The sequence below is a fragment of the Trichoderma atroviride genome, chromosome 5, assembly GCF_020647795.1.
Source record: "Trichoderma atroviride chromosome 5, complete sequence".
NCBI lineage: Eukaryota > Fungi > Ascomycota > Sordariomycetes > Hypocreales > Hypocreaceae > Trichoderma > Trichoderma atroviride.
Window position 1 is genome coordinate 3495448 of NC_089404.1, and position 13404 is coordinate 3508851.

Genomic DNA, 13404 nt, shown 5'->3' on the forward strand with positions numbered 1-13404 from the left:
CCAACTCTCTATAATTCGGCTTCGTTAGCTTTACTCAAAATCAATCTTATACACCAAGACTACAAACATTTTACCGACACAATGCCATCGAGCTCTATTCGATCACGCTTAAAAAAGAAGGTCTTGCGAAGAAACCGTGGCGAACCTAAAGATAGTAGCGTGAGCCAAGGGATATCTTCAACTCTGCCTGCGACTCTGCGCGCTGCTCTCGATACTCTTTGAGCTTTGCCTCTCCGTGCACTTGGACGAGGCCATGTCGAAAGTAAAGATAGTAGTGTCAATCAAGGAGTACTCTTGACATTACCTATCGTCCTCGGCACCACCAGTATATGGCCTCACGGTAGCTCTACTCAAGTCCTGTCTTCTCCAAACCAATCGCCCCATATTTGCGTCACTGGCAAATCTCAAGCTAGAACAGGGCCTAATACTAGATCAAAAGAAATCTTCTTATTAGAACTATCAACCAACGACAAAACAAAGCTTACTACGGATAACGTCAACGGCAACCACGATAACTCACTCGGGACAAGTCTAACTCTCCCTGAACAATTATGGGACCAAGCATACAATGAGATAAAAGAAAGCGATCCCAAATAATTCAATCAATTATATGAGACTATTTTGTCTAATAAACTCTTGAATTACAATTTGATCCACGTCAGAATCATCTAGGAGACAACACTATGAACCAGCTTGATATTGATATGAGGCGAGATCAGATGCGCCAGTTGATCGAAATCGGTCAGATTAAAATTTAGTTGGAGAGTCAAATCAGGTCTAGAATTAAAGGGGTCGTCTAACTCATAAAACTTCATAAAACCTCATCAAACCAGCGAAAGATTTTATCATCCTACCTTGTCATCAATAGCTTCATATACTTTTCTTAAGTGCTTGGTATACCGTCTAAATTCGGAAAATGGTTAACATTAGCTTGCATACAACTGCCGCCACTCCACCGCACTTCTTACAAATCGCACCATTCCATGCAAGCCGCCAATTAGGCGTCTGCTCCCCCCCTCTTCTCTTCAAAAAGATCTGTCAGCTTTCTAGCTCTCCAGCCCTCCTCATTGCGTCATGCGCGTCTAAACCACGAGCTTGCGGGGTCTTTCACGCTGGGAAACTTACAAAGCCGGAAGCAGAAAAAAAGATGAGCAACGGAAGTGCTGCAAGCTCTTGATTTATAAGACCGGTTTTGTAGAATTTAAATACAGCTTCATACCTTTCTTTTTTGTCTACATTCGAACAATTACTTTTTGGTGGCTGCCAGTTCTGTAGATCATTTGCGAATTAAATTAACATTTGACTGCCGCCAAAATGGGATCCAAGTATGTCACTGCTCCCACGCAAATTCATCACTACAAATTGCATCTCTCATAATTGCAATTTTCACCCACTGCATCTGTAATATCATTAGCTAACATAATTATCACCAACAGTCTCGTCGAGCTCGCAGACCGTCTGCTTAAGAATGGCGCCAACAAGGTTCTCCCCACGCCTCGCCGAGTTCGCGTCGTCTTCAACCAGACCACCATTGTAGACACGACTAAAGCACTCTGGGTTTGGGAACATGAATGGTACCCTCAGTTTTACATCCCTTCTTCCGAGATCAAGGACAGCACTCTCAGCGATAGTCAATCCATCAAGAGCGAAGGCACTGCGAAGACCGCGACCATTGTTAAACTCACCGTTCCAGCAAAGGCGGGCGTTCCGGAGAAGACTACGGATCGAGTACTGAGGTTTGACAATGATCCCAGCTTGGGAGACTTGGCAGGCCTTGTGAGATTGGAATTCGGTGCGATGGGTAAGATTAGCTTCATCTCAATCTAAAGCGACATTTCCGTCACCCGCATGCTAACTTCATGGTAAAGACACCTGGCTTGAGGAAGACGTCCGTATCATTGGCCACCCCAAGGACCCGTTCAAGCGCCTCGACTTCCTCCACTCCACTCGTCCTTTCGAAGTCCGCATCGACGGCAAGACTATCGCCAAATCCTCCTACGCCATCCACCTTCACGAGACCAGCCTCAAAACTCGCTACTACGTCCCCCTCGCGTCCATTGATCCATCTCTGCTGCGACCCAGCACTACTACCTCAGTCTGTCCCTATAAGGGTATTGCAGAGTACTACAATGTCGTCCTAGATGGAAAGGAGTACAAGGATATCGTCTGGTATTATAACTACCCGATTCAAGAGAGCATTGCCATTGCAGGCTTAATTTCGTTTTATAACGAGAAAGTGGAGATTCTGTTGGACGGCAAGGCAGTATAGATGCAAATGTGCGGCTTCAGATGGAATGAACATTAGGGGCGGTTGAGCGAGTCGGTTAAGCATGATTTACGATATGTTATATTACGCAACACGGTAACAAGGCTTAAGCTTCAAAATGAAGTCATATCAATATTCTGATGTGAAAATAAGAAAAAAGGATTGCATACTATCTATCTACTATCTTCCTAATAAACCGTATACTTGTGTATAGACCATTCCCTTCATATATATCCAATACCATCCATATCCCATCACTAACCAAAAAAACCAAATAATAAATAATACATCAGCCAAGCTACGACTGAGAAAGGAACTTGACTTAAGATCCAAGTCACCTACAACCTATCGCATCCATATCATTTTCACCATCGCTTACTCACAGGCGTCTTCCTCACATATAGCTGGAGTATGTTGCCAGTACCGCAATATTCCGTGGCATTTCCAGGACACACCATATTACACTGGGAGCTTGATACGTTTTTTCCAGGCGTGGCATCGGTCCAGCCCGCAAGATTAAGTGTATTGCCGCACCAACACTCTTGGCCGTACTCAACACCAGCGTACTTATACTGCTCGCAATGAGACAAGCAAACTTGCGGCGTCATCGTCGTGTCATTGTTGTAAACTTGGTTGTCCATGAGTTTACCCGCCGAAGGCTCTGACACACATCCGTAGTAGGTATAGTTTTTGTCGCCCTGGAAGATAATGGGGCCAGTCGGTGATGGTGATGCAGACGAGGCTGCTGAAGTAGCGGTTATTGGAGTAGTAGCCGCTCCTGAAGTAGTAGCTGCTTTTGAAGTAGTGGCTGCTTTTGAAGTAGTGGCTGCTTTTGAAGTAGTGGCTGCACTTGAAGTAGTAGCCGCTCCTGAAGTAGTAGCTGTTCCTGAAGTAGTAGTTGCGCCAAGATTCTTGGGGGCTGCCGAGGTACTAAATGCTGGCGCTGTGGTCGCACTCGTGGTATTGGATGAGAGCATGTAAAGCTCCAACCTGAATCCCGCGCCGCAGTATTCTGTGCCGTCTCCGGCGCAAGGGAACGAACAATCGGCTTGGTTGGCAGCCTTGACAGCGCCTTGCTTCAAGACATTGCCACAGTAGCACTCTCGTCCATATTCGGTTCCAAAATAAGTAAAGCCTTTGCAGAAAGTAGCGCAGGATTCGAGTGTCATCGAGTCGTTTGCATACATCTGGTCAATGATGGCACGATCATTGGGAGGCTCGGCCCAGCACCCTTGGAAATTGTAGTTGTTGACAACCTTTTTGATTGCAGGGCCGGTGGGAGTGGCAATAGACGTCGTTGTCCCCGAGCTTGTGGTCGAAGAAACCGTAGTCGGAGGGACAGTGGTTGGAGGGACAGTGGCTGAAGAGCCAGTGCTTGAAGAGGCGGTTGTCGCGGGAGCAGAGCTTGTAACTGGAGTCTTTTTGAGTTGATAAACATTGAGTCGGTTTGGACCACCGCAGAACTCAGTCGAGTTGCCATTGCAAGTCATGCCGCAATCCCCAATCGGAGCAGGAACAGATCCATTTGCGAATGAATTATCACACCAGCATTCTCCACCATACTCAAGACCCGCATAGATGTAGCTATTTGCCTTGCATGCCTCTATGCAATTTGCAACAGTCTTGTTGGTGGTATCCATGAAGTTGGCGAGAGCTCGCGCATCTGTAGCTTCGGTATAGCAACCGATACTGGAGTAGCCATCCAATCCGGGGTTGACTGACGGTCCCGTAGGAGTTGGGATACTTGACGAGATGCTCGTGGTAGTGCTAGTAGCGACCACAGTCGTGCTTCCACCGGTAGGAGGAACAGTGGTGGCTGTGCTAAAAGCGGTTGAAGTTGATGTGGAAATGGCAGTGGTGCCGAGTTTATAGACGTTGAGGCGGTTAGGGCCACCGCAATACTCGGTAGAATTATCGTTACAAGTCATCCCGCAATCTGTAATAGGGGCAGAAACTGCACCGTCGCCGAATGAATCACCGCACCAGCACTAAACACAAAGTTAGCAACAGAATCTTCTCCAGTAAACACCACGCATAAACGATATAACTTACCTCTCCGCCGTATTCGACACCAGCATAGGTGTAGGAGCCAGCCTTGCAAGCATCTACACACTCTTTCACAGTTCGCTTATCCGTGTCAAACTCATAAGGGAGAGCACGCGCGTTGGTAGCTTCGGTATAGCATCCAATGCTGGCATAGCCATCGACACCGGGATTTACAACTGGGCCACCGCTTGGTGGTGGAGGAGGAGGAGGAGGATCCGTTGAGTTAGTAGCCAAAGAGTCGGCAAACAGAGAGATAAAGGCCTCGGTACCGTCACCATTTCCACCACAGACCTGGTTGATATCTCCGTTGCAGTAATAGTTGCAATTAGAGTCATCAACCTTGAGACTAGGAATCGTATTTCCTGCCCAGCACTCTGTATGATACTGTGTTCCGCAGTATTTAAAGTTCTGCCCGGCACATGCTGAAATGCACATGGGATTGGTGTTATTGTCGTCGCCATAAAGCTGAGTGGACAGTTGACGGCCCGGGTTATTCTCCTTATAACATCCGATGTAGCGGTATCGGCCCCGGTCGCTGCCGGGAAGCAGCGGGGGGGCTTGCTCTGAGACGGCTTGACAAAAGAATTGTATAAACTGCTTCCCGAACGTCGGATCGTTGGTATTCATTGTCCAAGGTGCAGTACCGTTGTAAGGATCGACGTTCCACTGAGATTTGGGGACAGTACATGTGAGGGTAGCATTCGCGCTCTCACCCGGAGCCAAAGATGTTCCTTCAGCAAGATCTACTTGGTTGACAGCTCGAATGAGACCGGCGAGTCCAAAGGGAGGCTTGGAGACGGTAAGAGAAAGGCCGACGCCGCCTGGTGGTGCTCTGTTAGTGACGCGGAATTTGAGTGAGCGATCGTTGTTCTCAGTAACATTTCCAAATGTAAAGGGGGTACCGTTGACATACGGCACCCAGCCAGAGGCATCGGGAGTCTGAAACTCGAGCAGCGCGACCGCAGCAGGCCCAGAAGAGCCAGCGATGGAAACCGTCTGGTTGCCACCATTGGAAACAAACATTACAAAGCCAGAAAAGGTGCCGCTTTCAGAGCCATTGAATGTGATTGTTATAGTAGCGCTCGCTTCCGCTGCAAGGGATGAGGGGATACTCTGCACAACAAATTCGCCGACAGTCAAGTTACCCGAGCCGTTCCATGTTTGCCACGGGCCAGTGGAGCTAGTATTTGAATACAGGATACTTTGGAAAGTAAGAGGCCCATTGCCTAGATTGGTGAGGATCATGGTCTCTGTGACGCCATCCGGGTTCTGTCCAGTAACAACGCCTTGAAAAGTAAGCGTAGTTGGTGCAACTGATAGCAGTGGGCCAGCGCTCTGTCCAGTGCCGGTCAATCGAGCGTGAGTATTGGGACTGTAGCCAGCAACACTGTTTGTCGTGTTGACGACGACATCATTTGAGATGAGGCCAACGGTGGTAGGGCTAAATGTGGCTTGGATAGTAAAGGAATCACCAGCGTTCAACTGAAGCGGCGTGGTGGGAAGGCTTGAGATGCTGTAATCTTTCTTAGAATCAAGCGCAACGCCAGTAACGGTCAGGCCGATCAGGGCTGTGCACTTGACCGGCTGAGAGTTGCTAGTTGCTTTGAGATTAACATTACCAAAGGCAACAGGCGAGGTGCAGTTGAGAGGCGCGTTGACGGGCGATCCAAAGCCATAGAACAGGCCTTGGTTGGTGCCGATGTATACAATTCCATCGCCAAACACAGGTCGGGTGAATTTCATGACACCGGGGATGTTGAACGAGTTGATCATCGTAAGCTTGCCATTTGCGGGAATAGCATTATAAATGCGAAGATTCAGACCTTGTACATCAGTCACCCAAAAGAGACCTGTGCCTGGCTGGCCGTTGAGAGAAGTTGTTGTTCCATGGCTGACACCGAGAATATACGCGTTGGTCTCAGGGCTCTCGGCGACCTTGGTGAACGAAGGAACGCCAGCATTGCAAGAGAATTTGAAGACATTGGAGGGATGCTGAATAACGTTGATGTATATATAGCCACCTTCCAGGGGATAGACACCAGCACCAGCATAGACGGAGTTGTCGTTTTGATAGACTTGAATAGCAGCGTCCAGGTTGTTAGGGCCATTTCTGTAACCTCCGAGGTTGTCCATATTCAGCCAATAGGTCTTGCCACTCTTGCCAGTGACAACGCCAATGCGCTTTATATCGCCGCAGGAAAACTGACTTGGAAGAATCTCAAGAGGACTCGTGCCCAGATCTCTGTCAGCGCCGTCTAAAGCTTGCTTTTCCCATGGCATGAAGAAATCAATCAGGTTTAAGCTGCCGTCGGTGTTGATTGTCATGTGCACGGCGGCTTCTTCCAAGGAAGTAGGGGGGATTGAAGCCCTTGACAGGGACATTGGACAACTGTGACGCGTATCCATTGCCGGTGGCATACCAAATAGAGCCAGCGTCGTCAGATGCGATACCTCCACCAGACATCCAGACTCCTGCACCTCGAATATCATTGGGCACGCCTTTGCCTTCCATGGCGTAGTATTCAACCAGCTTGCCACTGGTCTTGTCCCAGCCGATGATCCAGCCAGTGAAGTTATACTGGACACAGTGTGACGCAAATCCAGCGTAGATGAACTGGCCGGTGTGCAACAATGCAGTGCGCTGATGGTGAATGCCTCCATTGAACATTCGCACATCACTGTTGCGAGAAATGACCCCTTCCAGGGGAACCGGGAAGTTGGGCCTCTCGCTCAGGTCATTGGCATCTAAGGCATGGATGAAGTATCGTCCAGCAGCCAGACCCTGTGGTGTATTTATCGCAGCTTGGTTGGCATATGTCTTTGAGGTGTAGTAGATGGTATCGGTATCAGGATCAATGACACCAGTAGCAGTGACGCCAATATTGGGGTTGATATCGACACATCCATCGAGATCGGCAGCCAGGAAGGGAATGTGCAGGTTTCTCGAAGCCACAATCGCGCCAGTCTTTGCATCGAGCTTGTAGACATTGTTTTGCGTTGTAGCCACATAAACGTACTGCTTAGTTCCACTACTGGGAGTGTAAACGAGAGGCTGAGAGAAAATTTGCTCGGCTGCACCACCGTAGGTGCCAGGAAGGAGAGTCTGGAACAGCTGGCCAAATGAAGAGCTCCCCACGACAGAGGGATCCATATTGTGGTTCCTATTTCCAATTAGTCACTGATAAAGAAACGAAAAGTATCGGGTTCTCTTACGTTTGGTATCCAGCCCTAGAGTTATCACCGCCCCAGGTAATGGTATCCGTCGAGGCCAGCCCTTTGGCCAGGCCGACAAAGGCCGTCAACAGCAGCACGGCTAAACCCATGATTGCGAAGATCAACGATGGATACGAAGCTCAGTTGTGCCCAACGGCAACAAAAACGGCAGAAGATTGCCCATCTTTAAAGAAAACGAGACGATAAGACTCTGGGCTAGTCCGCCAAGAGAATACATGTATACAAGGCGGATATCGCTCGTACTCGATATCAGCACCCATGTCCGAGAGTTGAGAGCTGAACAACCCTGGCCAGGCCACGGAATGGCACGAGGCAGCTGCCATGTCATAGTCTCCCGCTCGGAACCCTTTAGGACCCGTATCTTGCCACTTGGCTAGCTCTACAACTTTGCCCTCACCGGCAGACTGGTGGAGACACGGGCTGATGGTGCATCGAAAACTGCAGCCGCACAGCCGGTGCGACGTGGACGGTGGGAGCAGCAAAACCCACAGACCTGATCTCACTCACCATAGTTCCAAGTGAGCGTACCTCTTAGCAGCAGCAATCAGCCGGGGGGGCTCGGCAGGCTTCCGTAGCATACGATGTAGGGAACCAAGTCTAGAGCTGGAGGCTTAAAGGGTTGAACAAGTCTCACGCGGCTTGGTCGACCGAGCCTAGCGCAAAGCCATCACCGCTCAGCCAGGGCCGAATCAGATCTAGCCGCGGCCTCTAATTCCGGGTGCCTGACGGGAAGCCAGTCCCCTGCAAGGTCGGTGGCGCATAGCGGCATCAAGCGTGGTAGCAGCACATGAAGCTTGCAGTAGATGTGACTGATGGCAATCGATCTCGGCGAGATCCAAGATGGCGCAGCATTAGAGCTGCAAACGAATTGGTCACCTTATGGTAGTACTGTAGGCCTACGTGAGCCGGCGGTGGAGTTGCTGTAGAATGTACGTCCAGATAACAGGTCTTACATGTACACACCACCACCACAGATTACATGTAATAACATCAACACAGCATAAGATCCTGCTCTGTGCTACGGTGGAACAAACCAGGCGCAACGGCAGGCCCGCTTTGGGCTAAAAAGAAGCATGTTAAGATGCATCATTTGAGGCTAGTAAGCAAACTAATACGAATCCTGGTTGTAATAAGTAATAGGTAGTAGCAATTCCAGCGCGCTTGTGTTACTACATGCTGAGCAAAAACGGAACTGCGAGATTCAGCTGCCCTCTCTCTCCCTTGCTTCACGATCAAAGCTGCGTCTATTATTATCCGCCTAGCTGGCAGCTCATTTCCACCATTCTGCAGGGAGCCTGCAGGCAAACCAATATTTCAAGGAATATTTGGCGCCCTGAACAATAGCTAGCGGCATCTCGCTGCGGCTGTAATGCACAGGCTGCATTATCCGGTGCAAAATTTGCGCTCTCTACTCCGTATGGGTGGTTTGTATTAGCCGATGGCCTTGTCTTAGATACGGTGATACCCTGTCTTTGACATATCTCACAGGGCAAGACACCATCACGTTCTATGTACGCCACCAGAAACGGAACCTTGCACACCGATTTGAACTATGCTCCATACCTTGCAGCTCATATAGCAGCTGGAGGCCTATATACTTCCACATACGGGCAGAAGCGCCCCCAATGATACCACCACCTGATTTGGAAGCCAAGGTCTAGATGCGAAATTAAGAACTTGTATACTACATGTGCAAAAATAGCTCTCACAATCCAATATATGTAATTTAAAAAAAAGTTGTCATCAATTTACAGAAGCAAAAAGAGGGTTCCCATGGTCACCGCATGGTCGGAGGATTGATGCCACCCGTATTATTGGTGGCGCAAGACTGCCAGGATATTGGCTGTAAAAGAGAACCCATGGGCAATATTTGCTCTCTAGCGTGAGGCAGAAGGTTCTATATTCCGAATTTTACAAATTTTACAACGGCTATGGTAATTCTCCTTACGTACTAGGCAGAGCCCTGCCATGAATCAGGTCTTTGGCTTTCTGTAGCTGCAGCAGCTGAGCTTGACAACACGAAGATAGAAGAGCATACAAAAGAAAAAGAATAAAGGCATCTCAGATTTGATAAGGCCTCAATTAATAAAGAAACATTGAACTAAGGGAAATGCTAGTGGCCGTCCCTAGTCTCACCCTATCATCTCCAATTATTTCCGGTGGCAATAACACCTCTTGGCTGCAGCAAGCGGCAATATCGCTTTGCAATACTAAGCAGGAATTAACAATTTGAAGTCCCATTTATAATATTTTCTAAGAGTAGTATATTGGCGGGCAAAAGGTAAAGTGCCTACCCGGTTCTTTCAACTTATCTCATGCGTCCAATCAGTACTAAACCCTTATCCAATCTATCGCATTATAAAGCTACTTTGGGTAATCCAAAGTCTCATTGGTACAATCTAATGCATTCATAGAGAATGAAAAAGATGTAACAACTGCAAGAAGTTTAAAAAGAAACATGGATAGTTGCGATTCGAGACTAGATATTATGTACAATATGGATTTATAACAACAAAGAGACAAAACAATTACCCGATGATTCATCAGCTCACGTCAACTCAAAGGAATATTAATGAATCATATGATCCAACAAAGATAAGTCAAAAATTGATGTATGGCCAAACTAACTGATGTGTCTCTAACAAATCTAATAATTTTTATGTGCAAACTAGTCATCCGTCCCCAATAGTACTCAAGCTCTTCCGTCCCTTCTCTTACCAAGCTCCGAATCATACGTCCTCGTTGTCGTTATCGTTCCAACTGTTTGTCCCTTTACGGAGTCTCCGGCTAAGCCTGGGTCCTTAATGCTGGGCATCCGTTGCAATAGGCCTTGCTATTCAATACAGGTTCAGAAACCCCATCTCCAGGCACCTCAAGGGTGAATTCGTTGGGTGCGAAGTTGCCGGAGAGCTTTTTCACTTTGCACCCTGGGCACTTGAAAGGCCATTGAAGAAAATTAAAGATTTTCTTCCGTTGAAACAACCAGCCATCATTCCTCGTCTCACAAGCCTCAAGCCATTTCCCCACAAGTAATCTTTTATCTGAAGTCGATACCGTGTTGTAAAAATTTCGCGTCTGCAAGAGGGTGAAGGATCCAAAGCCAAGGTTAATCTTGGAGTTGAGATATCTTTTCAAGTCCTTAGGCGCTCCGTCCAAGATGTCTTGTCTTTGCTGGTCATCGTTGGAGTTTGGTCGGGGATCTTCATGAATATCGATGTCGCCGTCGTACTCCGACATTTTAAAATATCGGGGGGCTCTCAATTCTGACATAATGACGATATTATGAGAAAACTTGATTCCTCTTTGTCTTTCTAATAGCTGATGATTTTAATGGTAGATTGATGTGGATTGGCTGGCTAGAATATGATTTCTAACTTTGATGGCTGTTGTGTAATGAAATCAACGTCCATTTCTCGTCGTTTATATAGTTTTCCCAAACAGCCTTGTTGCATCACGTACATTCGCATTACGATTGTTTGTAGCACTTTGCATGAGTTCTTTGAACCTGGATTTGAACGCTGGTGGTACACGGGATGCTGTTGTTCACTGTAAAACGATGCCAGGCGTCAAACAACCATTTGTTCCAAAACTTTGCATTTTACACATACAACACAACCAAAGTATTCATGTGCTGTATTTGTGATGGATAGTGAGTGCGATTGCCGTGGTGGTTAGACATCAATGGAGGCTGTGATCGTCGTGCTGTTCCCTTGGAGAAGCTTGTTCAGCTCGGTAACTTTCGAATAAAACTCAAAGATCGGCAATTCTTCTTTTATCATTCGAGAAATTCATTAAAACAAGTCCCTTTGTAATATGTATTGGACAGTGAAGTCACATCGATGAATATTTGGCTAACCAAACTGACAAAGCCGACAGAGCTATTTTATAGGACGGCAACTAGTACAACAAAATGCTCGATGTATCTAGAAAGAAAAATGCAACAAAAGAGAACAAGACCAGAGACGTGCATGTATACGTCTACATTGGCAGCGGATAACATAGCGACAAATTTATCAAGTCATATCAGTTTCGCGGAACTAAGGCCATAGGTCTAAATCAGCGTGCTTGTATTGATCTATCTCTGAACGTGTTTTACATGCCACTACTCATCTTTCCGCCGTTGATGTCGCATTTCGTATTGTCCTCCAGAAAAGCTGCTTCTGCTTGGAGATCTAAACAGACTTAGTATCTGTTTCTCTCTGATGAAAGAGAATAATTATAATCATTCTCCTCGAAATGCCGATCATCGCAGTCTTCGCAACAACCAACGCTCACCAACTTAACTTTACCATCGCTAGCTTTGATATCGAAAGCATTGGCCGTTACATACTTCGAAACAGGTTTGACAGCTTGGCATTCGCAACATTCGAATCTCCAGCCGAGCTTGCCAAAGAGCAACCCCTGCTGGAGCTCGTCTAGCCCTTGGTTGCTTATGACGTCTTTGATAGCCATTATGATCGCGTATCCGTCTTTAGTGCGTAGGTTGCCAGCTGTGCCTTTGTCCCGGATCGACACCCATCTGCCCCCAACCCTAATTTGGGTGTCGAGGGCTCTATTGACAATCCGCACATTCTCCCGTGGAGTATAGTCGCTTACGTAGGCCAAGGACATTGTGATGGTATTCTCCTTCTCCGTAAATGTCTTGGTGCAGAGCTGATTGCTTGGAGATAGCTGCGTGAAAACTGGTGCCTGGAAGATGATGTCTGAGTCTACTTTTCCTTTTCCATTACAAGCAGAAGTGCTAAGTTCCATGCATTATATAGTTTCTGTAAGTTGTCTTGTTTATAGATTCACTTATGTCACGATTGTTTTAAGCAGACCGTATGGCTTCTGGAGCTGTGCATAGCAGCTCATGGCGTCGCTATATCGCCCCTGCGCAGTATCTATGTGATGTATGGCGTGCATTGTACCACTGAAACACTGCTCATCACGCTACAAATCGCATTGTAAACCAGTTGGATTCCCCGCTCCCTTTCATCTGAGACTGTTTTTAATTTCTCGTTTACCCAAAAAAAAATTACTTTATACCTGTGAACGTGATCGACATCACCTTATGGACTACTCTTTTGATAAATCAACGTGCGTGTATTAATATGAATATCCCTAAAAATCCTTTACATGCTATTTCTTATGCTTCCGCCGTTGGTGACTCATTTCCCACTATCTTCTAAAACCCCTATTGCCACCTGAACCATCCAGACAGTTGTAATTGATGTACCTTCCTGCTGAAAGTTGATACTTTCTTCCATCATTCTTCTCTTTTTTGCTGACGACGCCAGCAGCTTCTACAAGGGTCCTTACTCTTAAGAGTAATGAAGTCTTCGGTAACTTGAATAGAGAAACGGTTCCCCAGTTTGAATTCCGAAGCTTCTTTGCCAACGTTGCATCGTTTGCACGTAAATATCCACTCGAGTTCTTCAAAGACCATTCTCGTGTGAACGTGATCCAGCTTGATTCTATCCATTTCAGCACAGATAAATTGCAAAATATCGTATCCGTGTTGGTTGCGTCCGCATACAGCTTCCCTGCCTGCCCTCCGGACTGGCATACGGTGGTCGCCAAACTGAACCACGGCGTCGAGGAATTCATTGACTATCTGCCGATTCACTTGCGTAGTAAGCCCGTTTCGTTGAATACGGTCCATTATGATGATGTTATTGTTTCTTGAAAGATGTCCACTTTGATAGCAGATGAGATGATTGTGTAAGAAATGTTGTGAATGGCTGCGTGAGAAATGTTGCGAATGGCTGCGTGAGAAATGTTGCGAATGGCTGCGTGAGAAATGTTGCGAATGGTTGCGTGAGTAATGTTACTTAGAAGATGAGTTCTGTCTGCTAATTTTCGTTGCAAGCAGCGGT

At 47.0% G+C, this 13404-nt stretch overlaps 5 protein-coding genes across 5 annotated transcripts; 1 reads left to right on the forward strand and 4 right to left on the reverse strand.

Annotated features, from left to right (window-relative positions):
* The first annotated feature begins 1052 nt into the window (after positions 1-1052).
* TrAtP1_010396 (uncharacterized protein) lies at positions 1053-2401 on the forward strand. The gene is made up of 3 exons (XM_014089742.2): positions 1053-1325; positions 1437-1801; positions 1869-2401. Exons 1-3 carry the CDS (start codon positions 1315-1317, stop codon positions 2267-2269), a joined length of 777 nt encoding a protein of 258 aa, XP_013945217.1. The 5' UTR covers positions 1053-1314; the 3' UTR covers positions 2270-2401.
* On the reverse strand, positions 2402-6445 carry TrAtP1_010397 (uncharacterized protein; the record flags this gene model as incomplete). Its single annotated transcript, XM_014089741.2, has 2 exons — positions 2402-4254; positions 4319-6445. 2 exons carry the CDS (start codon positions 6443-6445, stop codon positions 2632-2634), a joined length of 3750 nt encoding a protein of 1249 aa, XP_013945216.2. The 3' UTR covers positions 2402-2631.
* Positions 6446-6599: 154 nt separating this feature from the next.
* On the reverse strand, positions 6600-7635 carry TrAtP1_010398 (uncharacterized protein; the record flags this gene model as incomplete). The annotated part of the gene is made up of 2 exons (XM_066114688.1): positions 6600-7473; positions 7526-7635. 2 exons carry the CDS (start codon positions 7633-7635, stop codon positions 6600-6602), a joined length of 984 nt encoding a protein of 327 aa, XP_065970785.1.
* Positions 7636-10333: 2698 nt separating this feature from the next.
* TrAtP1_010399 (uncharacterized protein) lies at positions 10334-10783 on the reverse strand (the record flags this gene model as incomplete). Its single annotated transcript, XM_066114689.1, has 2 exons — positions 10334-10473; positions 10552-10783. 2 exons carry the CDS (start codon positions 10781-10783, stop codon positions 10334-10336), a joined length of 372 nt encoding a protein of 123 aa, XP_065970786.1.
* Positions 10784-11638: 855 nt separating this feature from the next.
* On the reverse strand, positions 11639-12157 carry TrAtP1_010400 (uncharacterized protein; the record flags this gene model as incomplete). The annotated part of the gene is made up of 2 exons (XM_014089739.2): positions 11639-11718; positions 11836-12157. The coding sequence occupies 2 exons, from the start codon at positions 12155-12157 to the stop codon at positions 11639-11641; spliced, it is 402 nt and encodes a 133-aa protein (XP_013945214.2).
* Between the last annotated feature and the right edge of the window lie 1247 nt (positions 12158-13404).